The 15,646-nt window shown below is 34.2% G+C and overlaps 3 protein-coding genes across 9 annotated transcripts; 2 read left to right on the forward strand and 1 right to left on the reverse strand.

The window, feature by feature from the left end:
• The first annotated feature begins 1,197 nt into the window (after positions 1-1,197).
• On the forward strand, positions 1,198-5,243 carry LOC123219342 (mitochondrial arginine transporter BAC1-like). Of its 7 annotated transcripts, none has more exons than XM_044641240.1 (8): positions 1,198-1,536; positions 1,726-1,814; positions 3,081-3,176; positions 3,297-3,402; positions 3,496-3,594; positions 3,665-3,853; positions 3,940-4,038; positions 4,205-4,699. In XM_044641240.1, exons 1-8 carry the CDS (start codon positions 1,366-1,368, stop codon positions 4,337-4,339), a joined length of 984 nt encoding a protein of 327 aa, XP_044497175.1. In that variant the 5' UTR covers positions 1,198-1,365; the 3' UTR covers positions 4,340-4,699. The 7 variants fall into 7 exon arrangements, with proteins under 7 accessions (XP_044497175.1, XP_044497176.1, XP_044497179.1 ...); XM_044641241.1 differs by having other exon boundaries at positions 3,496-3,593; positions 3,664-3,853; positions 4,213-4,699; XM_044641244.1 differs by lacking the exons at positions 3,940-4,038; positions 4,205-4,699 and adding an exon at positions 5,106-5,243 and having other exon boundaries at positions 3,496-3,593; positions 3,664-3,853.
• Positions 5,210-6,520, reverse strand: LOC123219343 (squamosa promoter-binding-like protein 3). The gene is made up of 2 exons (XM_044641247.1): positions 5,631-6,520; positions 5,210-5,546 (listed from the first exon to the last, which is right to left on the reverse strand). The coding sequence occupies exons 1-2, from the start codon at positions 5,921-5,923 to the stop codon at positions 5,429-5,431; spliced, it is 411 nt and encodes a 136-aa protein (XP_044497182.1). The 5' UTR covers positions 5,924-6,520; the 3' UTR covers positions 5,210-5,428.
• Positions 6,521-12,641: 6,121 nt separating this feature from the next.
• On the forward strand, positions 12,642-14,571 carry LOC123219797 (dof zinc finger protein DOF1.4-like). The gene is made up of 2 exons (XM_044641785.1): positions 12,642-12,794; positions 12,959-14,571. Exons 1-2 carry the CDS (start codon positions 12,735-12,737, stop codon positions 13,940-13,942), a joined length of 1,044 nt encoding a protein of 347 aa, XP_044497720.1. The 5' UTR covers positions 12,642-12,734; the 3' UTR covers positions 13,943-14,571.
• Positions 14,572-15,646: the final 1,075 nt, after the last annotated feature.

A 15,646-nucleotide genomic window follows, 5' to 3' on the forward strand; every position in this document is an offset into this window, starting at 1 on the left:
GAATACAACTTTAGTTTTTTTGTTAAAAGACGATTTTATCCTTAATTCTAATTGAGATTTTTAATGGATGAATAAGATTTTGAGTTTTTCAAACATTGCAAGTGTGTCTTTGCCATAACACTTAAACTTGGGTGGGACATAGTCATTTGGCCTATGCGAAATTGCCCAATTTATATAGCAATTTGACATTGATAAGATTCATTGAGTACCCAGAATCAACGCAAAAGATGCTTGCTTTTTACATTGAAATAATTCTTAATCACTAAATTTAGTTAATTTATTTAAAAAAATTCAAACTTTTGATCAATATGATAAAGTACATTGATCTAATTTAAAAAATAAGGGCAGCGTAGTTTATTTTAGGCCAAACGACTGTTTCCCACCCAAGGTTTGATGTTTTCTCAAGTTTTCATCTTTTAACTATGGAAATACCAAACACCCACTCATGACCGGTTAGATTTAACAAAACCCTAACGATGATAAGAGTAAAATCATCATTTTCTCTATAATATTAAAAATAAACTAAAATAGAATCTAATTTTGCCCCCTAAATTTTAAAAACTAAAATTTTCTTTCAACCTAAGTTTTAAAAAATCACAGTTTCACCCTAGGGTTTCGTTTTGAAATCTCTGGTGATATCTCTGGCTCCATTGCCGATGACCTCTCCCTCCCGAAGCATCCTCTCCTTCCGACGATCTCTTTCCCCTCATTTGGATATCCGATCAGAGTCGAAGAAGCCGTGGAAGACAAAAAACTTTATCCCCAGTCGTCGTCGTCTGGATCGTCTTCCCAGACGACAAAGACGAGATCAATTGATCTCGTCTTCGTCGTCTGGGAAGACGATTTCTCTTCCCAGATGATTTTTCTCTGCGTATGTATTGGGGTGGAGTTGAGGGGGGTCGTCGGTGGAAGAGAAACTGTCGAGAGGGAAAGACGACCGGCGATGGCGGCGGAGAAAGTGAAAGGTTTGGAAATAAACCTTGGGGGGGGGGGGAATGAGATCTTTTCAAATTTGGCTTAAAAAAAAAATGTTAGTTTTTAAACTTTTTGGGGGGAAAATGAGATTAAATTTTCAGAGATTATGGTTTTGTTAAATCTAACAGGCCATGGGTGAGTGTTTGGTGTTTTTATAGTTAAAGGGTGGAAACTTGACAAAACATCAAACCTTGGGTGGGAAATAGTCATTTGGCCTTTATTTTATAGCAAAAACGTGGAAGGACGGACTTCATCCAGCGTCCAGAGAAGGAAATTATGAAATAAAAGTTGGCAACTGTTTTAATTTGTTTTAGAATGCGGAATGAGCCGCAATTTCCACTCCTCATGGTGGTGGTTGATACTAACAAGTGAGACACAGAGTGGCCCGTGATGTTGTCTCCAATCATTCACTTCTTTACAAAAAGCCCAACAGTTTTAGAGGAAAGTAAAGACTTTAAAAGATTCCAAATGGCAGGGAGCTCCGGTTACAAGGAGTACGTCGCTGGCTTGTTGGCCGGTGTTGCTACTGTTATTACCGGTCATCCTTTTGATACTGTCAAGGTAACTAATTCTAACACTTGGACTCACAGAATTGTGCTTGCAGTTTTCTACTCATGTATTTGGCAACCCCGTCTTTGTCTTTCTGTATTGTTCATTTTATTTGCAATTTCTTGCTGATTGCATGGATTGTAGTTTAGTTACTGATGTTTTGGAACTTTTTCAATATGGGTATGTGGTGAATTTTATTAGGTGAAGCTGCAAGAACACAATACTGAAACTCATGGGATTCAGTACAAGAATGGATTGCATTGCACTGCAAGGACACTAAGCACTGACGGGTTATGTTTCTTTGTCTTAATTTCGTCTTTCTTGTAGATGAACTTACAATTAGATGTTGCTTCTTACTTATGTTGGTTTTAATTGATAGATTTACATATATTTGGGTAGAAATTGTTTTTACCACATTTATGAAGTTCATTGATAATATGATAAGTTCTTTTATGTTGGGGCTTTGGTGAACAAACCCTCTGTTTGATGAATTTGTTTTTTGGGATTGTGAGGCAATTACTTAGGAAGCCCTCAAAAAACAGTAGAGTCTGAAAAGAATTCATTATTGTATGCTGTTGTAATTCTTTGTTAGCATGCTGTGTTGATACTGACAGATATCATTAGTCTCTTAAGTTTAGGGTGGCTTTCAGATCATTCCTCCCTGTACCCTGGTTTGATAAGGTTAAGTTGAAGTTTCATTTTTCTTTTATTGATTACAGGCTTTGCCTTTGAATTTGAAAAGTGTCTTTCATTGTTTGCATGCATGAGTTAAAATGTTGGGATACCTTGATTTCGTCATGAGTTGTGTCTTAGTTAACTTTATGGGACCAAATTAGGACACATTGGAGATGGTTAAAATATCCAAGGCTTTAATGACCGTAGCTTTAATAATTACTTTTGCCATTTTTACTACCTCCTAGTCATCATACATACTGGAGAGAAAGGGAGTTGATGAGAATTTCTTGAATTAATGTTATATATGATATTGTATAATTGTGGTTAATTTTCTTCATATTAATTTCATGTGGTGAATCCTCATGTCTAAAATTATTGTTTCATATTGTATCTCTTTGGTTTTTCAGACTGAGAATGCGTGTCTTATTTGGTCATAATAATTTTTTTAAGAAACTTCTCTCATAATCACAAGAAGTAGACGGAGAAACTGAATGGCCTATTTATGTATTACTATGACCTATTTACTATGCAATGTTGCAATTCTGCTTAATGTTATGTATTCCTTAATCCATGTGTGATGACTGTGTATCAACTGTGAGTATGTATGCCAATATGGTGGTCTCATTCTAAGGTCCTTCACCACTCTGTTTCCAACTCTGCTGACTTTTAATGGGTCTATAAATAGTAGGCTATAGGATGCATGATTATAGTTGCAATTGATGATCTCTCTAATATCCCACAGAATGTTAAACCGTGTTTGATACTTAGATTACTCTAGCATGGCATTTTCAATAACCTTTGGCACCCTTCCTTCTCTTTGGCCCTTAATTCTTCACATTTATGTCTTCTCCAGAATAATGACTGGCTGTTGTCATTGACAGGTACTGTACAGGGGAGCAACACCATCTTTTTTTGGCATGGCTTTTGAGAGTTCACTGCTTTTTGGCATCTACTCCCAAACAAAACAAATTCTGCAGGTTTGTAGATTTATTGATGAGATACCTACAAACTAGTACTTCAATGATTTTGTTGATATATTTTTTTCAAGGTGTCGATTCATCTAATTATGTATGTATGAACCTTTTTTCCTTATTAAGGGAGTGGCACAAAAACGATGGGCCTCAACCCCAAGTAATAATTCCTTCCGCTGCTTTTGGTGGATCTGTTATCAGTTTTGTTTTGTGTCCGTCTGAGTTAGTGAAGGTAAGTGATTGGGAAGTTACATATCATACTTTATTTTTCCTCTATAATCAACATTGTTACCCACAGTATCTGTGAAACACTGAGCTTCTCCAGTGTAGGATGCAAGTTCAAGGGACTGACTCTTTGGTTCCAAATTCCAGTAGATACACTAGTCCTCTTGATTGTGCACTTAAAACTGTAAAAAGTGAAGGGTGAGTAAATTCTTTTCTTCTGGCAAACAAAAAGTTTTGGGTAATCGTTGAGCTGATGGAATTTGTTTCAGGTTACAGCAATATTTCGTGGGGGATCAACAACACTGTTAAGAGAAGCTTTGGGAAATGCTGTCTTTTCCAGCATCTATGAGAATGTTCGTTATTACATGCATATACGACTTAAAGCTGCTTCATCTGATCACAGAAACTTGATTGACATGGGAATTGGGATTGTGAGTGGCGGTCTTGGTGGTGTAGCTGTAAGCACCTTGACACCCTTACAACTGTTTCATTTGTGAACCAATTTACAGTATTAAGTTTTGTTTTTATCATTTATGTTTCATAGTTCTGGTCAGCCGTTTTGCCTTTGGTTGTGGCAAAAACTATTATCCAGACTGATCCTGATAAAAATTCCACTAGAAATCCTTTTCAGATTTTGAACTCGGTATAGTATTTTTATTCCCTCTATCTTCTTTTCTAGTCCAAACCTCTCTACCCCTTAACCCACATCTCTGGGAAAGGCATAAAGAGAGGGAGAGTTGCAGGGTATAGAAAGGGCTCCAGAATTTTCAAAACACTAAAGAAAGATGTTAATTCTGTCGCTTTTCTAGATTTACAGGAGAGCTGGATTGAAGGGATGCTATGCAGGCTTAGGTCCTACAATAGCAAGGGCCTTTCCTGCTAATGCAGCTGCCATTGTCACCTGGGAGCTAGCCATACAATTGCTAGGGATCAGGCATAACTAGGGATTTTACTCCATCTACTACATAGCTTATCTGCGGATATTTCATGTGGTATCAGAGCTTGATTTTTGTGAAAGGAAGAATGCATATTCTAACCTGTCAAAGTGATCATTTAGTGTAGAGTAGTTGGACAAACAAATGGCAATTGCGCTGTCAATTTTGTCTACTTCTGTTATTATCAGGGGCCATAATAGTTTACCTATTTTACAATACCGAAAGGATTTCGGAATTGTTTTGTAAATGTCCCTGAATCATATACACTGTTCAAGCTTGCTGAACTTGGTCATGGCAATTCACCATGTGATTTTCTACTTCACTGCAGTGGCCTCTATGAAAATAGTGAAATCTTCATGACTAGCAATACTTATTATATGTCGTCCTGGATTTCTCAGCTTACTCTATTGTTGACAGTTTAATTTGCTAGTAAATCTGAGTTGCATGTTGTAAGTTTTTGGGCAAGTTTTCTTTTCTATTTTTTCACGGAATTATTTACAAGGAGAAAATTTGTTGTGAAAAAAGTTAAAAAACCTTTTTTCATAATTTAGGAATATTTGGGGGCTACTTTATTTAGAAACCCGGTCGATTGGATATTCTTGATCTAGCTCTAATAATTGAGTAATATCATATATATAAACTTATTTGTATAAATTGACGTGATAATATTTAATTGGGTGATTTGTACAATTTGTTTGTACATGTAGTTTATGGCAACGATTACCTGATCATCAATCTGCATGAAGTTTGTAAAATAACATTTCTATTCATGCAGAACATTGAAATGGCTATGTGGATGGAACAGGAACCTCAACAGAAAAGTTGGGTGAAATGGAGTAGTGGTAAAATGTGGTCAGTGCAAAGCATAAGCAGATGACATTGTAGCTTGAAACCATAATGTTTATTATTGGCAATAATGGGGCACACCATCTAGAAAATGGTGTGTTGTGATGGACAGAAAACATTATTTTTGACAGAAGAGAGAGAGCATCCAGATTCCACAGATATCACAGAAAATTAGACCTTAAAACTGTTGAATATCTGATTGTGGAGGTAGAGAGGTCTGGTAGTCCATTTGTGTGCATCTTTTACTTCTTTTCAGTTGGAGCCTTCTCCATGATACTCAAATGAACTTTTGCGGCGTCGCTCGTTGTGTCCAGCCAATCGCCGTCGACAACTCCTTTTCGCATGATCAAACTCCGACAGCTCATGAAACCTACATAGTTAATAATGAGCAACAAAAATGAACAAAGAATCATGAATATGGGCTATGGAAGAAGAATTTGGGTTTAGAAAGAACCTGCTACATTGCTGGCAAAAACGTTGTTGAAGACCAGCGAGTTGAACGGCGGAAGCCTTAGCATGGACTTCACAGACCTTATGGCGCCTATGGTATCGCTTGGCGTCGGTCATATCAGCCGTACAAGTATCCACCTGACAAGAAACCGAGGTCGCTGCTTTCTTACTTTTCTTCTTATTATCATCCTCGTCAAAACCTGCAGTAATACTAGAATCCTCATCATCATCTTCTTCCTCCTCCTCCGTCACCAGCTCTTTCATTCCCTTTCCCTTGGCCTTGCTCGAGCCCATCATGTTGTGAAGCAAGCAAGAAGATGCAGAGATGGGGGGAGAAGAATTATTCAAGATTTATTAAAAGAAATCAAAATTCCCGATAAGGTGAAATAAGAGAAGAATATGTGAAGGATCACCAGTTAACATTTCTTTCTCTATCAATAACTTTGATTGGTTTACAGTCTGAACAAAATTTACTTCTGTGGACGCTAGCTCCTTTCTCACGTACGTCAAAGGCATTGACATGAATGTGGGAGCCGCTCTGTTTATTACAATTGACAATCTTTTTCTGGGAAGGGGCCAATTCCATGTTTTTCCACTGAGAGAGCAGTTACTGAATCAGTGGGCGCTGGGCACATCAATACAAATAATTATATATATGGCAGGCGGGCGTTACAGCTAGTTACATTATCATCTTCATCGTCATCGAAAAGGACAGGACCACTGCGCTTATGCGAATTTGGCTGGATTGGTCCCAGTTTGTACGAGGGAATTGAATGCATTTGAAGCTCCAACGTGATAAATTTGAAGTTCAATCAGTTTCAGGTATTGATAGGACCCATTTCTGATTTGTCACTTCTAAAAATTAGATCTAATCTTATCGTCGACAACCTATCAAAATCTCTGCAACTAATTAACCCAGTTCTTTGTTTTATACTCCTTGCTCGTTTTCATGGTGATTTATTTTTATTTATTACATTATCTGTTTGGATAAGAAATTTGCACGCCTGGGTTGTTGATTGGATTTTGAAATCGTTCGGGAATTGGGCCGTGTGTACGAAAAGAAAAGCCTCATTCAGTGACAAGGCAGTCCTCATAATTATAGGTTCTTTTACTGAGAAATTTTTACTCATGTTTTCACCATGCTGGACCACTCTATGCCATTGCAATTGATTAAATTGCATTAATGGAGGTGTTCCATTCAGCTAATTTCAAGTAGAATAAAATTTAACTGTACCTTGTCATATAAATAGCTATATATATATATATATATATATATATATATATATATATATATATATATATATATATATATATATATATATGAGACATGATCGTACGGAGATAAATGATTTATATATTTTTCAATCATGTAAAACGGTCAAAATGTTATGTTTAAGGTTTGGTGGGTATATGCTAAGTTTGGATGAGTGGTTGTTCTAATGAGTTAGGTAAATAACAGATTTGATAAGTTTGAGTTTAGATGGATGATAATTTTGGTCATTAGACTTTCCAAACTTAACTTAGATTAGATTATTAATTTTTGAACATATATAATAATTAAACTATTATATTTTAAACATTAAAATGAGATTATAAAACTTCTTTTTTTTTTTTTTAAATTAGGTTAAATTTTAGATGGAATGGCATGATTTATGTGTGAAAATTTAATCACTCGCGGGAAAATTAGGTAGGGTTATGATTTTGACGATTGGAAACTGAAACTGTCAAATCTAATATGCCCTAGAGCCTACCTACGTAGCCAGCTACTTGTGTTATTGTAGCGAGAAGTTAGATGGCCTAACCAATGATGCAAAGCCTTATCTTCAATTGGAGGAAGGGTCCAAAATTACACGACAATTATGCACGGTGCCACTCAGACGAAACGTGTGGGCGCAATAGAGGGATCCAAGACCTTAAGCCTGCTTTCACCAATGAGCCAACCCAAAATCTCCAATCTAGTTGTGCCTACCCAAATTCTACTTTCATGTGCCCTTTTCACAGAAATAAGATTTTAAGGTATAACCGATTAAAGTCCACTGAAAATGATACTTTTGGGTGAGCATGCAATTTGGTCACCGTTAAGAAAATGAACAATAATATATACATGTATCATTTTATATATCAAAAATATTATTTTTTTCATGGTATATTCTATTGTAAGATATGTTTTTTAAATAAAATAATAAAATATTTATAAAATAATATAAAATTTTTAATTATTATGTTGTTATTTTAGAAAACTCTTTAAAAATTTTAAAAATTTCCAATACATCTCCATCACATTACTATTTTCCTAAAAAGATGTATTAATTTATATCAGTAATATATATTATATAATACATATCGTATCATATAATATTTATTATATTATATTAATTTAATATATTTTAAAATACATGTTATTTTTTATTTATATCATAATATATTATAAAATATCTATTATATATAATAGGATCCCACTCTTCTCACTCTTACTGTTTATTCCCAGTACTTAATTATAATTAACTACCAATTAGAGTAATTGTGAAGTCTCAACATCACCTCTTAGATCAACTTAGATCGCCGATCTCTACCTACCATCCGTAATTGGTGTATGTGTCTCTTTCTTTAGAAATATATTAAAGATTAACTTGTTTAGACTAATAGATATAAATTTATAAAAATAAAAGGGGAATTAATTATAATTATAATATATTAAATGTCTCTTCTCACACTCACTGCTCATTTCTGGTACTTAATTATAATTAATTATCAATTAGAGTAACTGTGAAGTTTCAACATCACCTCCTATATCAACTTAGATCACCGATCTCAAACTACCATTTGTGATTGGTGCGTGTCATTTTCTTTAGAAATATATTAAAAATTAATTTGTTTAGACTAATGGATATAAATTTATAAAAATAAAAGAAGGATTGTCTCCCACAACATTCTTGAGACCCCACAGGACAGGCGGCTCTTGAAACTTCTATAAGCAACAGTCCAAAGCTAATTAACACCTTATCTAAAACTAAACTATATATTATAAGAGATTGTAATTAATATGTAAATATTTTTATATGGTGAGTGGATTCTGATCTAATTAAAGACTTTGAATGTATGACCAGAAGCTCACCAGAATTTTCCATGCTTTTTCCTCCTACTTAGGGTAAAGTTCCCAGGTTTGACTCTTCTTCATCTCTCCATTCAATCTACCCTCCACTATGCTTCTGTCATTTCTATATGTATTATATATGTGACCCTTTTAATTATATATAAAGTTTTGATTATCATTTTGTTGGCTTTAAATGTCAAACCAAGAACACTGATGATACCCACTTTACATGATGATGCCAACTAAAATATGTAGTGTGTTGTTCCACTCGACATAATGAATGAGCTTTTAAATAGTGATCACCATCGATCAAAATATATAATAAAAATAAAAGTACAGGATGGTACATGATAGATACATCACAAAATGGGATTCGATTTTTTTTGAATGTGAATTAACAAACTATTTCATCCATTCCCATTCATCTTGAACTTTCGAGCACCTCAAGTTTCAAAGAGGAGCACTTAACTTGAACGAAAAATCCAACTAGCCCTTGTCATTTCAAAGAGAAATATACAAATATTAAGGAGAGAAACGCTATGATTTAGGTAGGAGGAATGTCATTTTCCAATGAAGAAAAAGGGGTGGTGGTGGTTTGGGGAAAATAAGTGGCTCAAGTGTTGAGAAAACAGATGGGAGAGAGATCTTTGTCTGGGCATTTTTTAGGGTGCAATGAGAAGAGAGTTTAGTGGGCACAGTTGGGTTGGGATTTCGTGCTTTAATTGGTCCCAATTTTCTTTGTAAAAAAAAAATCTTGATGTACAGGTTACCCTTTATCGTGCATGTTGGGTTTCTTTCATGTTTGCCAATTTGGAATCTCGTCAGTTGTGGTGGAATGGTAAGTGGTTTTGGGTGGGTAGGCAGGACCCATTTGCCATCTCCATTGCCACCTGAAAATCAATTATCACCACTTTTTTTTTTATTTTTTTTATATATTTACCTGATACTTTGTTTTCACCGCTAAGGGTTCGGATTTGTGATACTTTGTTTCAATTACGAAGGATGAAAACAGTTTAATCTAATAAAATAGTAATTATTAGTATTATTGAAGCCATGTTTTAACACTTACATGGATCTCTAAAGTGTATATTTTATTATGAGCCTACAAACTATATATTTTATTATATATTAGAGTTTTTTTTTTTTTTTGTTAACCTAGAAAATTTTTTACTGTAAACTCTAGACTTTAGAGGTCTACAATCACTTAAATTTGTAATTATAATACAAATAAATTAGAGATAAACTTTATTATAATATATTATATTGGAGTATTATATATTATATTTATTCTTACAATGTTAAGAAAAATAACCAATAATATAATTTTTTGTTATTTAATTAGACTAAACTATTTATATATACCATTAACATTGAGATAAGGTGTAACATATTTAAATATCCCTATATAAATGTACGTTATAATCCAATATTTTTAAAATCGGATCGATGATCGAATTAATTATCTCACTAGTTCATAGTTCGATCGATTCAATCAGAAAATCAACCAATTTAATTTATTATTAAATAATAATAAATATATTTTACTTAAAAATTTATAAAAAAATAAAATTAATCAAGATACTCACATCTATAGAAATTAGAATATATTATTTTTAAATAATAATAATTATTCATTTGATTCAAACGAAACAATTAAAATAAAAAAGTCTCAATCTCATGATACATAAAAAAATAATTCTGTAAATTATTATCTATATAAAACATTTTAATGGATATGAAATATTTTTTCTTTTTTCTTTTATTTTTTCTTACAAATCTTTAGAAATTCATTCAATTTAATAAAAAATAATCAAATTATTCAAAAATAATTAAAATTTTAAAAAATATTTAATATTTTGATCAAATCTAATTTTTGATTAATTTATATGATTAAACTCAATTTTTGATCAAATTTAATTAATTCAATAAAAATAATTTTTTATATTAATTAAATCAAATTTAAAATTGATTCTTAATTTAATCAATTAAACCAATCTATCTACTCTGATTTTAAAATCATTGTTATAATATTTCACGTTATAAATACTACTCTTGACATAATATTCTCTAATCCTACCATCACCTTCCGATCTAATAAAGACAAATATATTACCCTTTCTAAATCCGTTTCAGATTTTCTTAGTAGCAACGCCATCATTTGTTTTGTTTTTGATTGCCTAGGAGGTGGGTTTCATTTCATATATGTCACATCTTGGCCAACCCAACTCAGCCTCTCTTCTGTATAAACCTAATTATGTGGCAGGGTGATGAACCTTAACCCTAGTTTGTCATCACATAATAATGTAGACATGAAGATTACATCCCATTGGATCTCCAGAATAATCATTGACCCATTTGACCATTTTGGGAAGATCCAGATGAACAAAAGCAAGTTGGGGGAGCATGTAGAATCCTATCACTTTTGGGAATTAGGAAATTGAACTGACAGGACAATCTTTATTAATCTGGCTGTAACATGCCGATGTAGTACGTTAAGGGGTAAGATTTGAGACAGTCATATTTTAAATTAGATTAAAAATAGCTATATGGTCAGTAGATAATGTAATAAGATTAGTAAAAGGATGATCGATCAGAGACTGCAGAAGAATAATGATGGGATGTTAGGGAGGAGGAGAAGATCCCTTGATAGACTACAAAATCCGTTTGTTCCCCAAACTGTGTGTGGCTTTTTCCTTATGAGATGAGCTGCCCACCACATGGCTCCGTGCCCATTGCCCATTGCCCATTAAAGAGAGAGGAATGAAATTTATGCACAGCTAGCTAGAGAGACCAGAGAAGAACAAAGTGAAATGGTCTGGTCTGGTCTGGTCTTGTGGTCTTGCTGTGTGTGTTGTGTTTTTGAATATGAGGTGTAAACGAGACTTCCACATGGAGCCCTCTTGTCCTTTTCTCTTGGAATTTTCAAATTCTCTCAGTAAATAATTTATACATTCTTCATTAAAAGTAAAAGCATGTTCATATTGCCATGTTGATATATTGTACTGTACATACCAAGAAAATACAAAAAATGTGCAGTTAACCTTTACCATGTATACGCTTGATAATTAGGTTGTTATTAGTTATTCAAGTGCTGGCATGATTAGATCAAGGAAATTAAACCATATTAATTATTTTGTATTAAGAATCCCTCTCAAGCTCTTTCTTTTTTTTTTTTTTTGTTTTTTCAATCCGTCCTACAAACTACCATGTTTGAACCTGTCACTTGCAATCGAAATTACACATTTTAAATGAATAGATTGAGCTGAGTTCTTAATAAATCAATTGTGACTCTGCCTCTTAACTTTATATAGCCACAGAATTCATCTCAATCTGATATCTGAGGAAGAAATTATGGCTAAATTATCTCTGCATACTCAAACATGATGCAGTAAAATCTTTCTCAGAACTAAGTTTATTCTTTTAACCTTCGTCTTATCAAAACAATTTAATTTAAGTTTAGAGATTAAGATTTAAATTATATATAGATTAAATTTATTATTAAAAATGCATATAAATGTTTAAAAAATCATAATTATTAGTATTTATGTAAATTATAGAAATTAAAAAAAAAGTTGAAAGTGGGTTTTGCTGTATTGGGTATTGTGCTCTAGGGATTCCCTCCATCTATACAAAGGAATGTTACGTAGTGCTGCGAAGTGCGCAGTCTCATGTAATGTAATTTTCTTTTTTAATTCTTTTTCTTGAACCTCTCGAGATTCATCTGTTAATAACTATGCTTGCTTTACCTCTCTGTCTTCTTCTTCGATTTTGAATGTACTTTATATTCTTTTGATTTTTTTAAGTTGCATTAAACAAATACCTACTGAAATTCGTTTTAGGCCAGACCCATCACGTGAAATTAGATCAATAATGCCATAATTCTCTTGTGCTAATCACTTTCCTTCTCTCTCTATCTCACTGACATGATATTTCAACCCCATCAAGAAAGACTCACGTTGCCACCGGCTATTTGTCTGTTTACTCTTTGTTTCAACTATTCCTCTGAGAGAAAAAATGTTGGGTAACTGTGAGAAGATGCTTGTCATCTCTTCAACTACTAACGAATGGCCACGGGTTCTTTTCTTTCTCTCTCCCTCACTACTCACTCAATTATTGGACAAAACATGCCCCCATATTTGTTTCTTTGCTTTTGGATGAGAATATCTTTATTTGTGTTGTTATTTACCCTATAAACACCAACCTGACCTTTTTCTTGCTTTCTTCCTCTTTGGTTGCAGAATCAGATAGATGAGAAAAACTTGATGGCTTCCACAAGTAGGCTTATGGAGAAACCAGGCCAAGATCAACCTCCACAACAACCTCTTAAGTGTCCTCGCTGTGATTCCTCAAACACCAAATTCTGTTACTACAACAACTACAGTCTTTCACAGCCGAGACACTTTTGCAAGGCCTGCAAACGTTACTGGACAAGAGGTGGAACTCTGAGAAATGTTCCTGTTGGTGGTGGTTGCAGGAAAAACAAGCGTGTGAAGAGGCCTTCCTCTTCCATTGATGGAGCATCTTCAACTCCTAGTGCAAGCCCTAATCCTTCTAATCAAAACCAGCTTGATATTTCTTCAACCTCAAATCATATCAATTCTTTGTTTTATGGTTTACCCACAAACCCATCTGAAATGAACCTTCCATTTTCTAGGTTTAATTCAAGGGTTTCATGCGTAGACACTGTTTCTGGCTATGACCTAGAGCCTCAGTTGAATGCTCTTGGATTAGGGTTTTCCTCTGGGTTCATTTCTAGTGATGCTTCTGATAGTACTACTAGTTATCGAAATGGCTTTGACCCACTTAAGCAAATCCATGATGTAGTTACTTCAACTTCTCTTCTTTCGAGTACCTACTCCACTTTCGGTTCTTCACCTTCTGTCACCGCTGCTTCTCCAACTATGGCTCCTTTGCTTGCTTCTACTGTTCACTACCAAAAGTATATCAACAATGGCGTAAAAAGCGCTGAAGTACCCAACCATTTCAACTCCATAACATCCTTAGAAGATCTGCAAATGACGGTCAATGGTGGAGCCAGGATATCAATGAAAGAAGTGAAAGTGGAAGAGGGCCAAAACAGGATGGATTGGAATGTAGCATGCCAGAATCAGATGGAGCCAATCGGGTTATCAGATCCATCTCTATACTGGAATACAACTTCTGTCGGCGCTTGGCATGATCCATCTAATAATATTGGGTCCTCAGTCAGTTCTCTGATCTAGCAAATCCAAACATCGTTTCCTTTCAATTTGTCTCCCTCTTTTACCTAGTCATATCTGGCATTTTTAGTAGCTCAGGTTTAGCTCATTACTTCTGATTTCCAAAAGATTTAAAAAAAAAAGAAAGAAAACGAGAGTAGAACATGTTATTACTGAAGCATATTATAGATGGAAGGAGCTTGGATCGGAGTGTTCATGTCAGCAGCAACAATTCAGCCTATTAGTTTTATCATCAAGGTTGACATCGGTGATTGCGCTGAGAGGAACCTCGGATCCTCTTCTTCATCTCCACTATCTACCTACAGTGTTGAAGAGATAAAGGGCTTGCTCCTTGGTGCAACTTTTTAGTTAAGTAAGTCGATCGGTCTTATTACTTTGTATGTGCATAAGTATGACATGGGTTTTCCTTTGTAATGTATTTGTTATAAGGTTGGGATTGGAGGTTTACTGGAGGGGTATATGTTGCAGTCCTCAGTGAGGATCACATTCGAAACTAATTAATTTTATACTCTACTCTTTTTGTTTTTTGGGTTTAGGGGAAAGGGGTTGGGTATAATGGTATAGAAGAGGGGGGGATCAATTAATTTGTTGTAACAATTTGGGTGTTCAATTTTAGTGGTTTATTTTGTTGACTTTGTTTCTTGTTGATGTTTCATATTTGTTAAGGATTCATGGTCTTTTTTTTACAAGAATGCTGATAGCTTCAAATCTCCTATACTTAGTAAAGTTTCACCCTGAATTTTAAATGGAGTCAAGAACAAAAACCAGAATGTCCTTGTAGTTTCTATTTGGATTTTAGTAATGGCAGTAAAGTTTTTCATTTCTTAGTACCTACTCATATAGAGAAGAGGTACATAAAGCATTACGTATGTTATGATTTCACCCCGGCAAGTTCTGAAACGAATCTGGATTTTGGTCCATCACGCGACTGGCTCCATTAACAAGGACTGCATTTCTCTCTTGAAAGAATATATGGAGAATCTATTTATGAATCCATTAAGATTATGGTTTTGTTTCTTTATTGCACCTACCAAAACGACTGCCTGCTGAATGATTACTTGAGAGTTTGTTAAGTAGTTTGAATTTGGTGCTGTAACTTATATATCAAGCAATCTAAAGAAATGAACCGATCATATTAGTGTCATCTATGGCAATAATTTTGTAATCTATGAATCTGAAAGTGGAGCTCATAATTGAATTGGCTATCTAGGCATAGGTTCCATCTGGGTTATCCCTTTGATGTGAGATCTTCATTAGTGTTTTTTGGGCATTGTCATTCTAGAGCAGGTGTATCTTGCTTCTCCTTTCAGAGACTTCGACTATAATGTCGAAAAACAAAAGTCTTGAGACTAATTAATCCACGCGTGAAGACCAATTGGATAGGGTTAATGGAGCCAGGCAACTCTATCAAATAGCTAGTTAAGTTTTTCTTATCTTTTTATATTCTAGCTATGTATGTAGACTCTTCATTACCTTTGTTTCTTATTGAACATATTAAGAGCTTGAATTAAGCTTTTTGGATTAGCTTCTTCTTGCCTCTAGCATTCTTTTAACCACCAATTTGATCAGTTAGTTAATAGCATTGCGTTGGATTAGAGGTGATGATGATCGAGTGTGTTAATAATAATTAGCAAATTAAGACCTTAATTAAAGCAGGCCCAGCAGTCTCACTTTGCAATAATCAAACATAAACCTTCCACCAACCCC

The sequence above is a fragment of the Mangifera indica genome, chromosome 6 (genome assembly GCF_011075055.1).
Source record: "Mangifera indica cultivar Alphonso chromosome 6, CATAS_Mindica_2.1, whole genome shotgun sequence".
Classification (NCBI taxonomy): domain Eukaryota; kingdom Viridiplantae; phylum Streptophyta; class Magnoliopsida; order Sapindales; family Anacardiaceae; genus Mangifera; species Mangifera indica.

Excerpts from the sequence above, each read along its gene's own strand:
- LOC123219342 (XM_044641240.1), top strand. The coding sequence starts at position 1,366 with ATGTTGTCTCCAATCATTCACTTCTTTACAAAAAGCCCAACAGTTTTA. Across the intron at positions 3,403-3,495 it reads GTCCGTCTGAGTTAGTGAAG|TGTAGGATGCAAGTTCAAGG; the intron begins GTAAGTGATTGG and ends GAGCTTCTCCAG. Across the intron at positions 3,854-3,939 it reads GCGGTCTTGGTGGTGTAGCT|TTCTGGTCAGCCGTTTTGCC; the intron begins GTAAGCACCTTG and ends TATGTTTCATAG.
- LOC123219343 (XM_044641247.1), bottom strand. The coding sequence starts at position 5,923 with ATGATGGGCTCGAGCAAGGCCAAGGGAAAGGGAATGAAAGAGCTGGTG. Across the intron at positions 5,547-5,630 it reads TTTTGCCAGCAATGTAGCAG|GTTTCATGAGCTGTCGGAGT; the intron begins GTTCTTTCTAAA and ends TTAACTATGTAG.
- LOC123219797 (XM_044641785.1), top strand. The coding sequence starts at position 12,735 with ATGTTGGGTAACTGTGAGAAGATGCTTGTCATCTCTTCAACTACTAAC. Across the intron at positions 12,795-12,958 it reads CTACTAACGAATGGCCACGG|AATCAGATAGATGAGAAAAA; the intron begins GTTCTTTTCTTT and ends CTTTGGTTGCAG.